The sequence below is a fragment of the Epinephelus fuscoguttatus genome, linkage group LG24 (assembly GCF_011397635.1).
Source record: "Epinephelus fuscoguttatus linkage group LG24, E.fuscoguttatus.final_Chr_v1".
In the NCBI taxonomy this organism is placed as follows: Eukaryota; Metazoa; Chordata; class Actinopteri; order Perciformes; family Serranidae; genus Epinephelus; species Epinephelus fuscoguttatus.
The window spans coordinates 19,445,348-19,467,898 of NC_064775.1; the positions used below are offsets into that span (position 1 = coordinate 19,445,348).

General features: G+C 42.3%; 1 protein-coding gene across 2 annotated transcripts in view; it reads left to right on the plus strand.

Annotated features, from left to right (window-relative positions):
- Positions 1–7,817: 7,817 nt before the first annotated feature.
- Positions 7,818–22,551, plus strand: part of LOC125884955 (nck-associated protein 5-like) — a 241,421-nt gene continuing 226,687 nt past the window's right edge. For both annotated transcript variants that reach the window (XM_049570270.1, XM_049570274.1), the window contains exon 1: positions 7,818–8,053. In XM_049570270.1, coding sequence (XP_049426227.1) covers positions 7,923–8,053 — 131 coding nt within the window. In that variant the 5' untranslated portion in view covers positions 7,818–7,922. The remainder of the gene's footprint in view (positions 8,054–22,551) is intronic.

Here is a 22,551-nt window from a genome sequence, read left to right on the forward strand (position 1 = left end):
GCCAGAGCTTTACATCTGTCCCACAGACACTATTTTTGGCTGAATATACACTTACAAAACAACACCTGGAAGAAGATCAGCTGGTAAGTAGGTTATGATACGGTGCTATGGTCGCATAACAACCGGCGACACAATCTGCCTTTGCACCCTTGAAAGTTGGCACAGAGTAGGTACAAGAGTAGCACCCTGCGTCCAACCTTGTGTTTTCCAGGCGGTAAAGGCGTAGCATGTACACAGCCCCTATAGCGGCAAACGACCAGTTGAAGCTTCTAAACACAACTGGACATGTTCCAGCAGGGATATGATCCAAAATCAGGAGAACTTAATGACACCGGCAACAAAGATTACGTGTCCTTGATGTTAGCACGTCGTTACATGTAGCGGTGTACTTGCAGCGTGGGAATAATAAAGTATAGCAACAATCAACAAAATCAACAAAAAAAGCTTCTAAACACAACTGGACATGTTCTAGCAGGGATAGGATACGAAATAAGGGAACATAAGGGCACTGGCAACCAAGACTATGTGTCCTCGATGTTAGCATGTAGCTACATGTAGCAATGTACTTGCAGCCAGCTAATGACTGTTATGTAGTATAGCGACACCTTCTACCATGTAAAATTACCAATTAGACCTTCTAAACACAACCGGACATGTTCCAGCTGGGATAGGCTATGATCTGCAATCAGGGATGAAATTAACAACATAGGCAACCAAGATGTTTCCCTGATGCTAACATGTAGCTACATGTAGCAGTGTACTTGCAGCTGGGAAATGACAGTGTATAGCGGTGCTTTCTCCCATTAAAAATCACCAATTCAGGGGCGTCTGTGGTTCAATGGATAGAACAGGCGCCCCATGTAAAGTAAAGGTTTAATCAGCAATTTATATCATGGCATCACGTCACTGAACAAGGACACCACAGACTATGTGAAATGACGATGGGAAAAAGTGCTGGACACCTAAGTAACTGGGGACATGTGGCTGAATACCTGGGGAACACAGTCAACTTCCACTAACTCCAGGACCTGAAGAGACTATTGCTTGAGAAACCTGATCCACAACTGGCATCCAGCTGTGCTGTTGGAGGGAATGTGGAGAAATCATGGTCGACCATGCCCATGTTTTTTGGTCTTGTCCTTCTGTTCAGATTTTTTGGAAGGAAGAAGCAACAATCATTTCAAAAACTTTGGGTTTTAGTATAAGTACAATGTTCACATCTCTTTATCTTGGACTAATCCCTGACGGACTAAGTAAAGATGATACCTGTCTACTAAAGATCTTGCTGGCAGCAATTAAAATGACCATTACAAAATACTGGCTCCAGAAAAACTGCCCCACTGCTGGCCTTTTTGTTAATACTGGTACACACTTATATCTTTTGGAACAGATGACCTATTCCATACAGTATGATTCCAAAAACAACTGGGACAAAAACAGTGGAGAATTGTGTGTTTATTTAGCCAGTGAGATGGATCCCACACGATTATTGTGTTTACCATATATGACACCCTACTTTAAATTATTTCTAAACATCCCATGACCTCATATTTGTCTTTTTTCCTGTGTACTGCTTTCCTTGATTTTTTTTTGCTCCTGTACCTACTGGATGTAAAAAAAAATGTTCATAAATAAAAACTCTAAAAAAAAAAAAAAAAAAGATAAATCACCAAGTAAAGCTTCTAAACACAACTGGACATGTTCCAGCCAGAATCTGATCCTAAATCTGTGAGAAATTTACATAATCAGTGACCAAGTTTACATGTTTCCTTGACACTAGCATGTAGCTACATGTAGCATTGTAGGCTACATTAGGTAAAAACCTGCAGTATTGTGCCTGGAGCAAATGACCATATAAAGACATCTGTCATGAGTTGACATCATATGGTAGACAAAACAGAAAAAAAAATGATGTTGATAGAGTATTTAGAATGGGTTAAGCCTGAAGTTTTGGTCACAGGGATAAGCTCACCGTACGTTTAACTAATTATTTGAAATGTCCATGCTTAATATGAATATCTGTCATTGTAATATATGACAGAAATGACACTGGCAACCATGATTATGTGTCCTCAATATTAGCACTACATTGCTACTACATGTAGCAGTGTACTTGCAGCCAGGTAATGACACCGCATAGTAACACTTTCTCCTGTTAAAAATCACTAATAAAAGCTTTTAAACACAACCGGACATGTTCCAGCAGGAATCTGATTTTAAATCTGTGAGAAATTTACATTATCAATGTAATATAACAATATAAGTTTACATGTTTCCCTGACATTAGCATGTAGCAGTGGAGGCAACATAATGTAAACACTTGCAGTAGCATTCCTGGAGCAAATGACTATAAATCTGTCATGAGCTGGCATCATCTGGTAGATAAAGTAGAAATAAAATGAGTATTTAGAACAGTTTAAGCCTGAGGGATTAGTTCTACATATGTTTACCTGATTATTTACAATTTTGGCCACATGCAATATGAATATCCAACATTGTTATATATGATAGAAAACAAGAAAAAGCAGAGTTTCATGTCAAAAGTGAGGCACAGATTTGTTTTCCTCATGAGTTTCTGTCTATGTTCTCTCTGTCTTGACAGCATTGCTGCACATGTAGACCTTTGGGATCGTCTGGTGTTTCGATTACACATGTTTGTAGTAGTCTCGTTCAAAATGTCCCATTGATAGTAGACAATGCTTTCCATAAAACAGGTACACCGAAGGAGCTGTAAGTATTGCAGCAAGCCGCAGAGCAGACTGCTTTATGACCACTCTGGTCTTAACCACAATTGCAGCAAGCAATCCTAAAGGGAGGCAGTGTGTTGGAATGATAAAGCAGCCTAACACGTCTGGGAGAAGATGGGGTGATACTGGAGCGGGTGTTTATCTGTTTATGCATCTGTTTGCATTTAAGTGATTCCTCGTGTGTTGTCTCCAAAGTCTTGCCATATTTGACCCATTCACCTCCATGTCTATAAGATAGTCCCAAGCTGCAGCATGTCTGAGCTTGTTAAAATAAATGTTTTACCTGCACAACGTCAGCAGTATGAAGATTTGTCCTTGAGGGAGTGACAGTTTCCTCCACTGGTCGCAATGTAAAGAACTGCAACTCCTCGTTTGTTGCATACATACTTAATGCTTTGACCCTTGCATCCTCTCCGAAGTGCTGCAGAATATATATGACTTTCCTCTCCAGCAATCGTTTCCTCAGTGCTCCTGCAGGGCTCTGACCTGTGCCATCAAAGAGTTGCACTTCATTGCTGGAATGGATCCGGATGTGCCGCAGGTCAAGACGTAAGTTCAAGAATCATTAGCTGCTGCACTCTGAGGACACAAACATATGTGCACATCAATGTATGTGCAAGGTTTGGGCCAAAACTGCAGCTGTCATATGGGTAAGAGTTTGTGCAAACTCATATAACATTAATACTTACACCCTAAAACTTTTCCAATGATCCCAAAATGATGAGTGAAGTTTCCTCACAATAATAATTAAAAAAAAAACAGTGAAGGAGAGGAGAAGTGTTTTTCTTTCCTCACTTTGAGATAAGAGCATATCAGAGTGAGTGGGGGAGGAAGATATGGAAGGCAGGCATGTGATTTAGGAAGCATTGAGATTTAAGCCATCATAAAAATTAGATGAGCGCACAAAACACACACATACAGTGCTTCAGATTGCAAACCCACAGGACACTTCCCTCTCAATATTTGGAACATATGCATTTGTCCCACCCAATAAAAGTATAAAAGTAGCAGAGAATTTTAGTTTTGACTAAAATAAAGACATTTACACCACAAACTGATGCAGATAAAGCTCAAATTTGTGCATTAATCTTCTTTAGAATGCAGGATATTAAATGTTTGATGCTCAAAATCTTTTGGTGGAGGACCCCCAAAACTCCCATTTCATATCCCCCAATGTTGAAACAAAACCTACATCCTTCAGTGCACCTCAGGGTGACCTCAGGGTCAGGCCTTCAGGTTTATGACAAACTTGTAAAAATGTTACACTAAGAGCGCTGACAGTGAAGACATTTACGGTGTCAGTGGCAGAGGTTTGAATGAGTCACATATGTACAAGTCATAAGCAAGTCTCAGGTCATAACCTTCAAGTCACAAGCAAGTCCCAAGTCACTGTGGTGAAGATCAAGCAAGTCGAGTCAAGTCATACCCACAAACTCATAAAGATAACATAACATAAACTGCACCCAGTGGTGGAATGTAACTAAATACATTTACTCAGGTAATTTAAGGACAAGTCTGAGTCTCATGCCAGTGTCAACCTTCACTCCACTATATTTACTGGATAGCTTTAGTTACTTGTTAACAAATTGCACACGAAAAAAATATGAAAATGTTCAAGTACAGCTGGAGTGCTGCCCGTAGCTGGGCCATATCCTGTGTGTATGCCCGAAATGAGTGAGACAGTATGGTGGATTTGCCAATGCCCTGGAGTCTACTGCTTTCTGGGCTTATACTGTCTGTGGTGGAACACCTGTATTCACCCCTTTCTCAAACGCTTCATTTTAGTGCCTGTCTCTTTAAGCCCCCCTCCCAAAAACGCCCAGTTGAACCACATGGACTGAATGATGAGCTTAACCTCTCTTGCTTCCTGTAATGCAATGCAAATATTGTATATATTGTACATATTGGATGAGATTGTTTTTACTGCACTGGTGGTGTATTCTGGTATTGACTAGCTGTGTGAGTGCTGTCACAGTACTATTGGTTAATTGTTTGGTTACCTCCCACTCTCTGTAAACCAATGAGAAGAGTCTCTATGTGACTTGGAGGATATTTAACCTTCTTACCTGGTACCTGTACTGTTTGACTCTGATGAAGACGCAGTTGGCGTCAAAACGTTAGTCATTAATAAATTCATCACAAGTGATGTGAGTGCTCCAGTGCTTTTCTTGTGGATTCCGCCACTGGGTTATTTTGATGTCTAAAGTGCCCTCGAAAACACGCGGAACTTAGTGCCCTCTTCAGTGGCGAGAACGCGCTGTATGTGCCCTTTTTTTTCTTTTCACCCCTGCCCTTCAAAAAGTATGTGCACGCCACTGCACAGCGGCACTTTCTACTGTGAAAAAAATGACCAATTAAAGCTTCTAAACATAACTGGACATGTTCCAGCAGGGATATGATCCGAAATACCCTATAGGGACTTTCCAGCTCTTTATATTACGTTGTTCCTGGCCAGTGCATTTTATAATGCCGTGAAAGGTGCCTTTGTGCATCAGTATCTTACGTGAATGTCCACTGACATAATGCAAGTATTTGACAACTTTGGTTGGTGGCCATTGTGTCAACAACTGCCGCCACCCAGCTTCTGCTAATTTCAACCGCTGCATGATAAATTGTGGGTTTTTATGTACATTTTAATCTGGCGTGCCATTGATTCATGACATTTCCTTTTTTTTATTACATGGACTGAGTCACAATGTTTATTTATAATAAATTTAAGGTAGAAAATCCTCCTGTCATGTACAAAAGAAAAATCAAACTGCGCTGACCAAACACTGCCTCGGATAGTTTTTAACCACTTAAGGCCCAACAAAAAAAGTCAATATCAGTTTAAGTGTATGCCCTATTTAAAATATTTTCACCACTTTACCTCGCCACCAGACAGCCTTTTTTGACAGTTAATTGAAGCTGTATACACACACACTCTTTATTTTTTAAAATTATAGTCTCATACAGCTGTTGGATTACTTCTCATAGACACAAAAGAAAACAGAAAGCGTCAGACATTACAACAGTTACTGTTATTACTACTCTTTTTCCCTTATTTACTTTTGTCCCTTCCCTCTTCCTTCTCCCTTCTTTTCCCCTGCCTTATTACTTTCAAATAATACCCATTTTCTGAATTATTTTCCAACTTGCATCAAATAATTTAGCTAGATCCCTAATGCTGTGGTTTATCATCTCCATTTTATAGATCTCATTAATTGTATCCTTCCATTTGCTTAGTTGTGGTGTCTCCACTTCCAACCTGTTTTTTATGTTTGAGTGCAGCTACTCCTAAAGGTCTAAAAAGATACTCATCATTTTGTTGAGAGAGTAGCTGTGGTTATTACTTACTTACTTATTTACTTACTTACTTACTTACTTACTTACTTACTTACTTACTGATATTGTTTTTTAGGTGGCTACAATACGTTTTGCTGCAGCCCCAACCAGTAGCTGTGGCTTGGCTTTCATGCAAGTATAATGGGTTTATCAAAGATGATAGCAAAGCAACACAGTACATAAAGTAAACACAGCAGAGACATCAGATGGGTTGGACTACAGTGTTTAACTCCACACCTTTAAACCTCAGTTATTTCTGCAAATGACAGTAGAAATCAACAAGTTTGTTGTCAGTTGTCTAACCTGATAGTGAGATTTGTTGTTGGTTGCTTGGTCTATTAGATTTAAAGAATATATCACAAGCTTCAAATCAAGAAATCTAAGATTTCCATTATCAGATACTAACTGCTCATTTACCTCATATGATTTCCCTTTTCCTTCATAACATTCAATGCCAATCACTATAATACAATGCTGCTTTTTATCTGATTAGCTCCTGACATTTTGGTTTAATTGAATGCCCACTGTTTGCTTGGTTTGGCTGCTTGCCTCCCTTCAAAACAAAAATAAAATGTTTTCTCAACTCGATTTATGCCTTCTTTTATCTTTCAGCCCTTTACCACCCAAAGTCTTGCAATGTCGTCAGCCCACTCAGCCTCACTCCGTCTCTGTGAGCGAAAAATGTTGCAATGTAGTGAGCTTAGAGGGGAAGAATGCGACAACAGAATGGAATTTCGGGAGAAATTATTGCATTTGAGACCACAAGGAATGCACCAGAGATGGGCTGAAACGGAGCATTTGTTCACAGCGGGTTAGGGATGACAAACAGTGGGCAGCTGATGCTATAGCTGAAGGGCTCTGACACCCATGCAGCCGGGTATAAACAAGTTTATTTTAAGTAAACAAGCTATAAAAAGAAAATGCAAAACAAACTAAATGACATCTGGGATGAGGTTGTTTCGACATCTTGTGGGACACAAGGATTGGTGGCAGCTAGAAATGCAGTGCGCTACGGAGTGCCCTGCAGAGAAGCCAATGGAAAGCAGAGTGCTGGTGGCTCCCGGCCGGCATAAAGAAGTCTACTTGGCAGTAAAGCTGGGAGTCATGTGCCTCCATTTAAATGAGAAGGCAAGAAAGGAAAGAGAGACAGAGAAGGGGAGGGAGAGAAATACAGGCTGAGCTAAGAGGCTGGGGACTCTGCCAAGCCAAGACACTTGAGGAATGCATCAGCAGCGGCAGCTCTCGCTTTGCAGTAATACCATTACTGCTATCTGAGTCAGGAAAACAGCTCTTCTAGTCTAGTCAGCAAGTCTTGAAGCCAGTGTAAACAGATGACAGGTTATACCATCGGACCAAACTGGGAGAAACTAAATCCTGAGAAAGAAACTTGAGATATCAAGCACAGAAATAGTTTTATTTTTGTGTGTTTACCAAGAAAAAAACATGCATCCACGTGTCTCTGCTGCATGTCTCTCATCCAAGTGTTTCAGGCGCACTCTGTCTTGTCTTGTCAATGTTTGTAGAGGTGTGTGTGTGAGGCATGTGGTGTGTGACTCCTCCAGTCACAGTCCTGGCAGTTAGTTAATAAACACAGGCCTGTCAGCAGCTGCTGGTGATGTAATGTGGAACTTCTTCTCACTCTCCTTATCCTCCCGCCCCACCCCGCCTCCCTCCCTCCACCACCACCACCCTCCCTTCTATTTACAAGTCTTACTGGGTGTTGCTGCAGACTTCCAGCACCGGCAGCACAGATAGTGTGTTTAAAGTGTGTGTGTGTGTGTGTGTGTGTATGTGTGTGTGTTTGTGCGTGGCTCCCCCCCTCTCTGCAACACTTCCAGGGGAATTTACAGCATGTTTTCAGCTGCCATCAAAGGAAATTCCACATCATCAGGTTGTCTTCCTACCCAAAACACCTCTGTGAGTCTGGGAACTACAGAGCTGGCTACAGACCTGTTGAGTGGAGAGGATCCGACCGGCGCAGAGTAAGTTTGGATTCTTGCTTGTTTGTCTTCTTTCATTATGGGAGACTGAACTGCGTCACCTTCATTCAAAGCCCGTGAGAAGTGTTCAAAAAGAGCATGAAGGGATAGGTGGCAGTTAATGTTAATTGCCTGCAATGTGCGAAGTAAAGCTCACGTGCAAAATGTGTGACAGTTTAATTTGTTTGAGTATTTTGAGTTTATAGTGACAAAGGACATTTTTATCAGGTAAAGCAACATGTCTGGGCACCGCTGGTCAAAATTTCGGTAGAGGATGAACTGATCTCCAAGAGGCAGTAAAAGACATGCTTTTCAACATTTCAAGCAAGATTGCTGTACTAGTTTTTTTTTGGTACAATTTTAGAATGAAAAAGGAAAAGGAACACCATGCAAAAGTTTGGGCACCCTAAGACAATTGAGCTTGTTCACAGTCATCCTTTGAAAAGGCCAGGTAATGCAAATATAGTATTCTGACTCCTGAAACCTTGCCCCAACAATCAGCAGCTCCTCTAAACAGCTGCCTAGCACTCTGAAAACTAAAATAACTGATGCTCACAGAGCAGGAGAAGACTATAAGAAAATAGCAAAGTGTTTTCAGGTCGCTGTTTCCTCAGTGTGTAATGTCATTAAGAAATGGCAATTAACAGGAACTGTGGAGGTCAAGTCGAGGTCTGGAAGACCAAGAAAACCTTCTGACACAGCTGCTCGTGGGATTGTTGAAAGGCAAATCAAAACCCCTGTGTGAATGCAAAAGACCTGCAGAAAGATTTAGCAGACTCTGGAGTATATACATATACACACTCACCAGCTACTTTATTAGGTACACCTTGGTAGGACCCCCTTTTGACTTCAGAACTGCCTTAACTCTTCGTGGCATAGATTCAACAAGGTGCTGGAAACATTTCTCTGAGATTTTGGTCCATATTGACATGATAGCATCACGCAGTTGCTGCAGATTTGTCATCTGCACATCCATGATGTGAATCTCCTGTTCCACCACATCCCAAAGGTGCTCTATTGGATTGAGATCTGGTGACTGTGGAGGCCATTGGAATACAGTGAACTCATTGTCATGTTCAAGAAACCAGTTTGAGATGATCTGAGCTTTGTGACATGGTGCGTTATCCTGTTGGAATATGCCATCAGAAGGTGGGTACACTGTGGTCATAAAGGGATGGACACAGTCTGCAACAATACTCAGGTAGGCTGTAGTGTTTAAACAATGCTCAGTTGGTACTAAGGGGCCCAAAGTGTGCCAAGAAAATATTCCCCACACCATTACACCACCACCACCAGCCTGAATCGCTGATACAAGGCAGGATGGATCCATGCTTTTGTTTGCACCAGATTCTGACCCTACCATCTGAATGCTGCAGCTGAAATCAAGACTCATCAGACCAGGCAAGGTTTTTCCAATCTTCTATTGTCCAGTTTTGGTAAGTCCATGTGAATTGTAGCCTCAGTTTCCTGTTGTTAGCTGACAGGAGTGGCACATGATGTGGTCGTCTGCTGCTGTAGCCCATCTGCTTCAAGGTTCAACGTGTTGTTGGTTCAGAGATGGTCTTCTGCATACCTTGGTTGTAACGAGTGGTTATTTGAGTTACTGTTGCCTTTCTATCATCTTGAACCAGTCTGGCCATTGTCCTCTGACCTCTGGCATCAACAAGGCATTTTCATCCAGAAAACTGCTGCTTACTGAATATTTTCTCTTTTTCGGACTGTGGCGTGAGGGAGAAGGAATCTACAAGGTTGCGACTATGCCACATGGGGGAATTTCACCCCCAGGAAATCCTAAACTAACTTCTGATGATGAAGGTCACACAGGTTTTTTAAAAAAAATACAAAATAAATAAATAAATAAATACCATGGGGCAAAAGGCTGTTTTCAATTTAAAAAGGAGGAAAACTTTACATTATCAAAAAGAAGAAAAATCAAATGTCACACACCATTACTAGATCAAATTAGCACCAGGCAGGGAAGGGGTATGAAGACAGGGCTGGGGCTTACCAGGTGGCAGGGGCAAACCAAGGAGGGTCCTTAAATTAAACACCCGTGACACAGCACTCACACACACACAACCAAAGAAAATTAGGAACTGAACTGTTACCGCAGACCCACAGCACCTGACCAAAGACAAGAACAAAAACATGCCAAAAGTGCTATACTGGAGAGGACAAACACAGGTAATTAAGTTAAATAAACAGAAATGCAAAGAACTATGTCCTTTATCTACGGGCCCAGGCAGCTATAAGCCGCTTCAAATGAGGACATTCTGGAGAGCTACATCGGCGAGACAATCCAGCAAATTAAGACTGCATATTACTCAAAAACACCAAAACGCTGGAAGTCAAATGAAAGGGAGCCAAAACAGCAGTGTGGATTCCGGGAGAGGTGGCTAAATACTGGCCATACATTTCACCCAGTTCTCTTCAAGAGAATGCACACACTACAATTTAGTAGATTAATTATAATAATTAAAACTAACATTTTAGGAAAATAAACTTAAATTAACACTCTGCAAAGCCAGGAGAGCCAGAGGATGAAAGGGTCAGCGCCGCAGGTCAATCACCCAGCTGCACCAAAAACGCACAGAGAAATAATCAGCTGGGAAGTGGGTGACAGAGCCGCTGGATGGCAGACAATCGTGGACTTACCGAAAAGGACAGGCAAGCGCACCCAGAGAAGGCTTCTGGTGGAGTGATGCGTCCCCAGACAGCCCCAGCAGCCGGCTGTGCTACAATGATCGGAGATCACATCACCAAAACGCCCGTTTTACACACACATGAACAAAGGAAGACTGGCAGAGCGCATTACCTGAATGGAGAGGATTGTGTGCCGCGACGGCCACACCAGACAGGCCACATCCACCAGGACGGAAGTGGAGGAAAAGAGAGAGACAGATGTAGCCACTCCTCTATATATAAAGGCCCACTGTGCCGCCCCACAATCTGAATGCACAGCAAGTTGCTGCAGCACCATATAGTGGCAGGGAGGGAGACGACCTGTCACAGGACCATCCTCTGTAAACCCTAGAGATAGTTGTGTGGGATATACTGAAATACTGAAATACTCAGACCAGCCCGCCTGGCACCAACAACCATGCCACGTTCAAAGTGTACTTCAGTAGGTCTTCTTGACCATGTCTACATGCCTAAATACACTAAGTTGCTGCCACATAATAAGCTGATTCCCTATTTGCGCAGTTGAACAGGTGGCCGGTGAGCACAAAAGCATGATTTCAAGATTCAAGTGGTTGTAGTTATGTTTTGTTTAAGCATAATAAGGTTTTAACATACATTATAAGATTATTTAACTGGTGAAAATACCTTTAAATATTTATTTTTAGTGGTGACAAGTAATAATTTCTTCCTGGTATTAAAATGCCATTAATGCTGAACAGTGGCAGCTGATGTTTGCAGAACTTTTCTGTGAGAAAAAGCATGCAGAAAAACCCACAGAGATATAAACACACACAAACACACTGTTGTTTCTCAAGCTGTCAGCAGCCTGCTGATGAAATGTGTGTGTTCACTTATTTAGCAAGCTGCCCATTGCATGATGCTCACATACCAAAGTGAGGGGGGGGGCACAGTTGTGTATTTTGATAATGGTTGGAAAATTCCTCTGCCCTCTCTTGGGTTGCTGCATCACCCCTAGGCCTTTGGAGTATATTTTTTCTGGCTTTTTTTCTACCTGTGGCGCTATCATGAGAGAGTTCAGCAGAGAGTCACGCTGTCGGACGGAGCACGCTGAGTTGCAGCGGAGGGTCCCTCGACAGGAAACTCAGTTGATTTTTTTTCCCAGGATGTATATTAAAGCATCCTACGCATCTGGTGGGATATGCACAGGGAATTGCAGGGACTCCCCTCATGAACAGGATGATGACGTTGTATTCATTGTTTCTCTTTTTTTCCACCAGACCTTCAACCCCTCCTGCCTTTTTAAACCCCCACATTTAATTGCCTGCTAAGTATTGCTGACTAAACAAGATTTAAAGCCGCTCAGACAAGTCCCGACAAGAATCTTTAGCATTAAAGGTGTTTGAGAAACACATTTTCTTGTAAGCAGATTGTTTCCTTTTATCTTGTTTGACGTGATCTTGGTTCGGAAGTAATTCAAGTGTTTGCATAACATTGGAGAACCAGTCTTTTCAGTCCTCTCTGAGTGCTGATTGGATGGAGCATCAGTCATGCCTGACAAGCTTTATCAAACAAGTTGGCTAAGTCAAATATTGATAATACATTTTGTCAACTGTATCACCTACCAAAAAATATTTAAATCTCAATGTGGAGAGGACAGGACTAGAGCATCTGGTGTGAATAAAAGCACAGCTTAAAATATGCAGAACTAGGTGTCACATATTTGTGTGCTTATTGCGAACACGCAACAGATAATTTACAAATGCCTCACAGTCCTCCTGCATGTCTCACGGATTTGTGACTGTCATAACATAGAACATAATGAGGAGCTCCATTTGTTCCTGATTAAATATACAGGATCAAACTTCACTCCGTCAGACGTGTTGTCCCTGGCTTTTAGTGTTTAGCAGAGGTATGGTGGTCTTGTTGCCACAGTGAGTAATGGTAAATTGAATACCTTTGGATTCTGGACAGTGGGTTGGACAAAACAAGCAATCTAAAGACTTTGAGACTTGAGTACTTGAAAAAATGAAATAATAATTTTCCATATACATAATGACAGTATCCCTGTTTGTCTACACACATTTCTAAGCCGCCCTCAACAGCTGTACTTATTCTCATTGTGTTCAAAGACATAGGTTGTTTAGTCAGCAATCTAAAGGCTGTCCTTTGGAAAGTAAAGACATGAGCAAATAACCATGTGTGTGGACAACCAGTTCTGCAGACAAAGCTTCTATTCTTACCTGTGAACTTTATCAGTTGTGGAGGAAATATTCAGATCCTTTACTTAAGTGAAAGTTGTGATACTACCATGTAAAAATGCTTTGTTACAAGGACAAGTCCTGCATTGAAAATAGTACTTAAGGCTGGGATAAGCAGAAATCTGGAAAGATTAAAAAAAAAAAAAAAAAAAAACAGCAGAATTTGAAGCTACCCCCTCTTTGTCCTAAGCCCCTCTACCAGATGACCACGGGAATAAGCACACACTTCATAGAGAAACCCAGTGTTTCCCATATATATTTATTCAGCCTATTTTATAGGCCTCTGCTCGAAAATTGCATACCCATAATGAAACCACAAGGTCTATTTGAATACTTTTGGTGTCATAGTAAAGGGAACACTTTACTTCTGTGAATCCCTAATGATGTTTAGGATACACATACAACTGTCCATTTCGTATTTTTTCAAGCATTTCCCACTCCAAACTGACCAATACACACCTACTACATTTGAAACTGATTTTCTCTTCTGTGCTTTGGAGACTCATATCTCCGCGACGGATTGGTCGATTTGAGTGATTGACACCAAGTTTGATTCGTTAGAGCCAATAGAATGACGCTATACCCACCAAAACAAGATTGACAGTACTGTAAGCCAATCAGAGTCAGCAGAACGCATTGTGGGGGAGATGTCGGCGGTGACGAAAAGCCGCGGTGAAGTCAGACAGTTTCCCAACAGTTTCCAGCAGCCTTCAGTCCGTACAGGAAGTCACAGACACACTAACATCCTGTCTGGAATGATGTCAATTCATTAAAAAAGTGATCAGACCCATATATCAGTTTGTTTTCAGTCTCCAGTTGTTTTAATTATGATAGATTAATTTATTAAAATGCTTTACAGGTGATCTGTAGTTTATGTTCATGGTTTATCCTCTATTTGATATGAATTCTCCTGTAAATTCAGTGGGGTCTGCCCATTGGTCCGACATCCCATTGTTCCGACCATATTAAACCCATTGTTCCGAAGTCCCGTTGTTCCGAAATCATCATGATGCCCTGTGGTTAAAGGACAACTTCGGTATTTTTCAACCTGGGCTCTATTTCCCCATGTGTATGTGTGCGTATGATTCATGGGTACCACTCGTTCTAAAATTGGTTTAGTATTGAGGCGCGAAACGAGCTAAAACGGTAACGGGGGCAAATGCGTCTCGTATAAAAGTGCTTTTTTTCGCCACTTTGGAACAGAGTCTTTTACGTGTTACCCCCTGGAGTGTTACCGGAGTTTTTGGAGTGCTCAGATAAACGGGCCTTTTTCCCGAACGCAAGAACTGGATGTCGCGCAACACCCAGTACAGCTTTCATAGGCTGCCTTTGTCGGACGGCGAGATGCTGAAGTTGTGGCTAGTTGTGCTAGAAATGGATGCTAGCACTCCTCTCCAGACACTGCACCTTGCAGACCATCGGGTCTGGAGTGCTCACTTCTCCCAAGATGACTACTGCCAGCCGAAGAAGAGAAGACATCCAATCCCGAAACACCTCTTCCTCAAGAAAACGGCTGTCCCACAAGTAGAGAGAGCTACAGACACAGTGGAGCAAAGCTCATGACATCACACAGCCCAGAGGTAAGGGAAAGGCTAATATGCTATTTACAGAGATAGCACTGGCAATCTGAACCGGTCAGTGGCGAAAAAACACACACTTCATAGACATACATACTCACTTACAGTACCTAGCGGGGCAGCCCTCCCCCTCTCTGCTCCAACACTGACTGACAGCTGACTCCACTCATAGTACTCATAGCACTGGCGATCTGAACCGGTCAGTGGCGAAAAATAGCAATTTTTATGGGCAAACTTATACGGGGCGCATTTGCCCTCGTTACCGTTTTAGCTCGCTTCGCGGATCCGGTTGCATCCGCCTCCCTCAATACTGAGCCAATTTTAGAACGAGTTGTACCCATGAATCATACGCACACATACACATGGGGAAATAGGGCCCAGGTTGAAAAATACTGAAGTTGTCCTTTAAGGTCCGGTTAGGTTTAGGCACAAAAACCACTTGGTTAGGGTTAGGAAAAGATCATGGTGTGGGTTAAAATGAAAAATAAAGTGGCAAACACATAAGCCGTGAGCCTGCTTCGCCTCAAACCTTTCCCAGCTGACCCAGAGCCGGTCGCGGCGCACCATCAAGGCAGAAATACGCCCGCCGGGAGCCATTCAGCACCGCGGAAAGCTCCCCACACAACCCGGACCCCAGAGTTAATAACAGGAGGTTATGGTGTTTCATTCTCTCCTCTCTATGACACTTGTATCTCGACCAGTAGCCTACTTTTGTTGTGTTGCTGATACTCTATGGTACACAAATACAGTATAGCCTAGTATAATCACATATCGGAACAACGGGACGTCGGACTCATGAGAAGTCGGAACAATGAGAGGTCGGAACAATGCTACGGCAAATCAGCATCATATCAGTTTGACCTGTCCCCTCAACTACACAGGCTAAATAAACAGTACTTGACCATAAGGTTAATACTTTAAGAGGAAAAAAAAATGCAAAACAACAGCTTTCATTAAGGCTCAGTCAGATACAGTCAGGGCTTCACATCTGATGTTATTTTAAGAATCCTCACATCCCACTGACCACAAGTCTCTGTGTTGCTAAATACTTCAATAATTAAAAAATCCAGTGTTAATATACAGTAGACTCTATATCTAAAACGTCATCTCGTTGAGTTAACATCTAAACCAATCAGCTGTTAGATCAGGTGAGAGCCAGGCGGTGCAGTCGGTGGAGAGCAACTGCAGCGCCTGGCTCTAAAAACTGCAGCCGCCTCGCTCTCGTGGTTTTATCGCCATCCACTTTTGTAATACGTCAGAGCAAGTCGGGATGAAGTCGGACACAAAACTAACCGGCATGCACTGTGCGCCGATCGCTGGTGATCGAATCTGCGCAGGCCTGGCTCATCTCGAACGAACCTATTGTTATGCTTATCCCCGGAACCTGAAGCCCGTCATGTTCGCCCGGATTCATTTGAATGCAGGACAACATGTTGGTCTACCGGAATGTAGCGTGATTTAACGGCAGAATGAGCTTTTCACGGCAAAAACAAGGTAAGAGAAATATTACAACTTTCGCTCGGCGAAACAATTTCTGTTGTTGTTCTTTGGCCTCTATCTCTCTGGTGCTTTGGTTTAGCATGCTTTGGTGCATATGTGTGGAAACAGCAGAGTCTCTGCTTTCATTTGAGATGAATGGCTTGTGTTTTGCATAACGTGGCGTCGAGTTAGAGCCCGAAATATACCGAGTGGGTCGGGATATGGGTGCTGTAAGGAGTTGGATTTGTTGTGGTTTATTTAGTTGTTGTTTAAGCTGTGTTTGAGCCATGTAAAACGGGTTTTACAGCCTTGTAGCCCAGGTTCTGCTGTTTAATTTGATTTGCAACATCACTATTCTTCATGATCAGTGCATTGTTTCACACTGTGCTTGCAAAGTCGCTCTCAAAGTCCGCCCATTGGGGGACTTTCAGTTTTAACAGGAATGTGATTTAGTGTCAGAAGCAGAGCCAGGAGCCAGTAGTGAGGAGGGGATAGCTGCTATCAGTATGGAAGGAACAGGTGAGCTGTTGTAACAGAGTGTGTGAGCATTAGTGAGCAAGCATTAGTTCCAATATAACCACTTTCTATGCCCAAATGATAGTAGTGACCCAATATACGTTTTTATCATTAAAAGTAAGATAGTAGCCTAAATATACAAAGCCCACAACTGAAAGGGAATGGGATGAAAGTAATATGAAATAAGCCTGCATATTTTGCCCTTGAAAAAATCTTAATTGCACTCATGTCGAAATAAATCTACGCTGTGAAGCAACCCTTACTTGCATTGTATTGGAAATACTTTAGAAAAATACACTTAAGTACAAGGCTTTAGAGAACAGTGTGTAGACTTAACATGTAAGGTTATAATAGGTTGTGACCTAAAGTGGGCCGGTCTGTGGCATGAAACTCCAGGACTGCAAATGAGTTCCATTCCGGCCCTGCTTGACGGGACTTGTAAAATATCTAAAATAAGTGTCTCTCCGTTAGTTTGATGCTACAGTATTTACAATGAATCATTCAGCATAACGTTTGCCAACCTTTGTTATCTATGCGATTACAGATAAATTAATGAAGCTAAGCTCCAGAAGAAACTAGAACAACATAGGCTAATGAACTCCCAGCAAACAAGGTGACATGATGAACAACGCAGCTAGGAGCTAACGTTAGGCTAAGTTTAGCTAACGTTAGTTAGAGATGTTAAAGATAACTTCATATTTCTTTCTAGCGAAGTGACAATATGTTGCCACAAACACGATATTGACTTACCTTAGAACAGATGTAGACATCATTGTTAATCTTATTCACGTTGAGTTGATGTTGTGGTCTAACATTACCACACAACTTTATCCAAAGGAGACACTTTTCTCGGCTGAGATGTATTTAGGAAAGGGTAAAAAATACACCCCGTCACCCAGCCTCTCAGGATAACTTGTGTTGGAGTTGCATGTACCCCATGCACACCGTTTGACCATTTTTAAACTTCAAATCTCAGAAAAAGCTCATAAAACTGAACTAAATAAACTAATGCATTTCAATGAAAGTCCACGCAGAGAATGTCCAAGTGTATGGGAATGGCTATACACACTAGGGTTAGGGGGGAAAAAAAAAAAAATCGATTTTTAGATGCATCGAGATTCTGTCTTGAACAATGCGAGCATCGATGTGGAAAACTCATAATTACTTTTATATTTATTTTTTTATTTTTATTTTTTTATATATATATTACCGTAACTCCTCGACCATTCACGCTATCAACGTAATTCCAGAGCTTTCCAGTGATATATAATACATAACGGTATGGTACATCACGTAATGACGTCACGGTACATGACGTCATTACCTGTGAAGGAGGGGAGGGAAGTGAGCACAGCAGGAGGAGTGTGACAGCTGACGAGGAGAGTGCAAGTTGGAGTGATGTAGCGGCGTTTTAGCGGAGTTTGGGTGGCGTTTTCTTTGTAAATAATATTTAGTGTTGTAAATAAAAGTATTTGTGGTTTTTTGAGAGCTTTTGAGTTTTTTTATGCCGTGTTTTTTTGAGTGTTTTTTGCCGTGTTTTCGTCCTGTTTTCACCATAGTTAGTTTTGCCATCGCACGTCTTTTTTGCTATAGTTCGTGTTTTTATAGTTCATAGATAGTTATAGTCGGTTATAGTTTTGTAAATACTGGAGGAGAAATGTCAAGGAGGTCGACGAGGGACAGGAGAGTCCCGTTGAGATTTGTGGATGAGGAGGATGGACCGGAGGAGACTGGTGGAGTGTAGTCATCTCAACCACAGTGAGTAATACAGTTTATATGCACTGGATATGTATTCCCAGTTTTATTACAATAATGTCTTTCAAGATCTAGTGTAACTTTTCTTATTGGCTTATTTTAGAACCAAGAATCGTTTTATAATCGAAATCGTTGCCCTCAGAATCGGAACTGAATCGAATCATGAGGTGCCTAGAGAGTCCCACCCCTAATACACACTGTGATTGGCTCATCGCGTTTGAGGGTGGGGCTTAGCCACAGGGCAATTGCTGCCTCCTTGCCTCTCAGAGAGGTGGTCATAGTGGCGAAGAATGAGGCACAGGACACACCGTGATAGCTACATAAACATGAACTTGAAGCTGCGGCAGTGAGTCTGTAGCTCCAGTTAACAGAAGGCTAAACTGCTATAAACATTTTCTCTTCATCTGTTGAATGCTTTGCCAATGCTGACACGTTTTATTCCGTTCATGGTCAGACTCTCTTTTGGATGAGTTCATCTCTGTTCTTGGGTTGCACTGCAGTGTAGACAGTTGTTGCTACTGTGAAAATAGCAATTTTCTCTGGAGGATTCTACACCATTTAATCAGGCTCTCACCTAAGAGACATACACCTATCAGCCAAAACATTAAAACCGCTAACAGGTGAAGTTAAAGCCACTACAAGGAACTTTTAACTGGATATGCAAAAGTCTCTCGTTTCTGCTGATGTCTGTGCGTGACCTATAACAGCAAATGAGACCATCGGTGTGAAGATAAGCTATTTCCTTTAGGAAACTGTCTCGGGCTCCGCCCCAGGTCGCTTCCAGGATGAAACGATTTACGGCACTCAGATGGCACACGTTATCTTACCTAGCTGCTTACATTTATAGTGACTCTTCTAAATAGTCGCTATTCCTCCTCCTCGACCCGACAGTTAAAATAGCAGCAATCATCGGGTAAAAGTTCTGTGAAAGCACTGGACTCACCAACAGTCAGCCATGTCTCAGTCACACAGAGAAAATCCAATCCTCGGGAAGTCATGAAATCCTTCAGGATAAACGTTTTGTTTGCTAGTGATCTAGCATTTACCAGCCCAATCCTGGCAGGAGCCAGCAGGTCCACGGCATTAGCTGTCTGGGGAGCCACACACAGAGGCCACAGGTTGCACAGATTCACTCCGTGCCAGCAGGGACGAGGAACGCAGGGGCCGCGGGGCTGGAACACCTCATCCGGGCCGACAGCAGGTACCAGCCAGGCGTCGACAGGGTCCAGCAAGTGCCGAGAAATAAAGAGGTGAGGCACCGCTCCATACTCAGTCCAAGAAGCTGTGGAAGTGCTCGCAAAACAGGCCTTCAGCCTTACCAGCCGACCGCTGTGTTTACCCCGGCGGCGGTGGCGATTACGCCGGAGAGGTGGAGCTGGGGCACAGCAGAGGTGAGCTGGGATCCCCGATAGGAGCGGGGCCAAAGTTTTCCCGTCTTGTTGTTTCATTCACCCCCAAAACAAACACATGCACGAGCCAGGTAAGTGTCTTTACGACAATAAGCGCTAGAGCTCATGGAAAATGTAGGCTTCATTCTGGCGAAACACTACCGCTTTTGTCCACAGGGTTGCCAAAATCAACTCAAAATGAAAGTTCCTTGTAGAGGCTTTAATAATTCATTTATTTTGTGCCAACAGTCTGCAATGGTGTTTGAGTGGGTGGAACATGTCAGGTGGTATCCACATGAATGCCAAAATCAAAGGTTTCCCAGCAAAACAATGCATTGGAACAAAGTTATTCACTTCACCTGTCAGGGGTTTTATGTTTTAGCTGAATGGTGAACGTCTGCATTTGTAGAACAACCAATAGTAATGCTCTCTCTCTGAAATGACCTGTGATTGGCCCAAGTCTCCTGTCACAGACTAGATTTTCTAAAGCTTGAAAACAGAACAAAGAAGAGGTTCAGAAGTTATCTCTCAGTCCACATAAATTGCAGTTGCTCAAAGTTTATTGTGGGATTTTTGCCCAATGCCAGCAGGAGGCAGACCTGAGAGTATGGGAGGGGATGCGCTGGTGGAAGAACTCAGACAGGTTGGGGGGAGCCAGGTTGTGGAGGGCTTTATAGATGATGATGAAGAGTTTGAAGTGGATACACTGGAGGATGGGGAGCCAGTTGAGGTCATGAAGGACGGGGATGAGGAGAGTGTGTGAGAAGACGAGTTGTTGAATTCTGGATATATTGTAGTTTCTTGAGAGTTTTAGTATCTGTCCCTTTATGATCCGCCTGCGCGAAACCAGCGGTATTTTCTGAGAAGCTTACCATATTACAAGAAGAAATAGTTAATTCAATTTAATAAATCAAAAATAATAAAAAAAACAATTAAAAGGAAAGGCAGTAAACAGGGCTTGACGCTAACTTTTTTCCCAAGGAGCACCTGTGCTCCTAAGTTGAAAAAGTAAGGAGCGCACAAAGAACTTTAGGGGCACAATGTAAATTGATCAAATATTGTGTTTTCCGTAATAAACGTGATGCAAATAGACATTTACAAGCAAAATTATGTAATGAATTTGTATACAAAATGTACAGAAAGGTAAAATCATCAAGTTTTGAAAAAGTATTGCAATTTAATTTTGTCTTTAATGTTATTATCTTATATATATTATCTTTGCAATATGATTATCTTATATAATTATTAATTATAGTTATTACTATCCTAAAACATTCTCCAGGTCCTCTGAAACTCTGCAGGACTTAAGCCTCATTCACACACAGCTTTCGCGGCGCACACTGCGGGGTAGGGCGCAGAGGACAGGATTTGGGGGAGTACAGGCTCGTTCAGGAGCTACAGCTCCACGGTGACCGCTTCCGGGTCTACTTCAGGCTCTTCTCTGCTATTGGACATGCGGCACCGAGGTATCGTCATAGCGCGTTGCGGTGAAATTAAAAATAATTTCACTTCGAGCGCAGGCTGGCGGTGCGCAGACGCCTCGACATGCGCCCCCCTCGCTCCGCTCAGCTCAGCGGCAGAGCGGTGTGCTCTTGTGCCGCGGTAGCATGTACACAATGAATGGGTTCGTCGGCAGAGGTCTGCACTTTGCGCGCTCTGTGTGAAAAAGGCTTTATTTCTACCCTGCCCAGCAGCAGTACCATGGCGAACGGTCCCTAAAGGCCTCTACACATGATCAGCTGTAAAACCGCTTTGCGCTGGCTGTCCCATTGTTTGTCTATGGAGAGGGCAGCAATGCCTGACAAAGCGGCACCGCTACCCTTGGCATCGAGCACCGCTCTGATTTTCCGCTCGAGCGCTTCGCTCAGAGTTGAAATTATTTGAACTACGGGGAGAGCGGAGCAGGCTTCCCCGGAGATCCACCTGGTCCATGTCCTCCACACTTTGACTTAGGCTATTTCCATGCTGCTGACAGTGGGACTTATATTCATTGTGCCGACAGTGGCTTGGAAAACCGCCCATAACCGTGTCACACGGGGAAGAGAGGGAAGAGTGAAGGCGGCTGGAGTTCCTCCAACATTTGCGGTTAGATTATCATATTTTTTTATTGACAAAAATATAGGCTGCTTCGGCTGATTTTTTCATGCGCACATGTGCCCCTAAATATTTTTTACAGTTCGCACACACCTATTTTTAGCTGCAAATGCGAGTGAAACACTCGCCCTGTCGAGCCCTGGTAAATCATGATATTTGATATTTGATATTTAAATGTTTTTGCCTGTAAAATCACTTATCGGTATACTTGCCAAATAATTATGTAATTGTTTTATAATTATAATTATAATTATAATCTTATTTTGTAAAGTTACAAAAGTTATCAAATAACTTTAGCAGAGCAAAATCTTAAAATTTTAAGTGTAGTGGAGTGCAAGTAGAAAACAGCCTAAGTTACTTAACTAAAGTAAAAGTACCTCAAATTTGGGCCTCAATACAGTACTTGAGTTAATACACTTAGTTGCATTCCAGCACTGGACAATAATGTGGCTATTACAAGTCCACACATCCCCTAACAATCTGGTTTTAAAGGCCTGAAAGACACAGAAAGATAAGTTGCACATGGTCTTGATTAATGTGACAAAAATAAAAAACACACTCCCTTATTACGTCATCAACATTAATTTTAAAAGGAGTATTAAATTGACCTATAAGCCTTGACAATAAGCCTCTTATTTTCACACCCATGTGATAAATACATGAAAGTTGTTATGAATACCAGCACAGTTTGAACACTGAGACACTCAGCCACGAGTGAGCACACACTGAAAAAATTCCGAAAAAGACATTCAGCTTAATGGTTGGTTTGCTGACAGTAGAAAAACAACAAC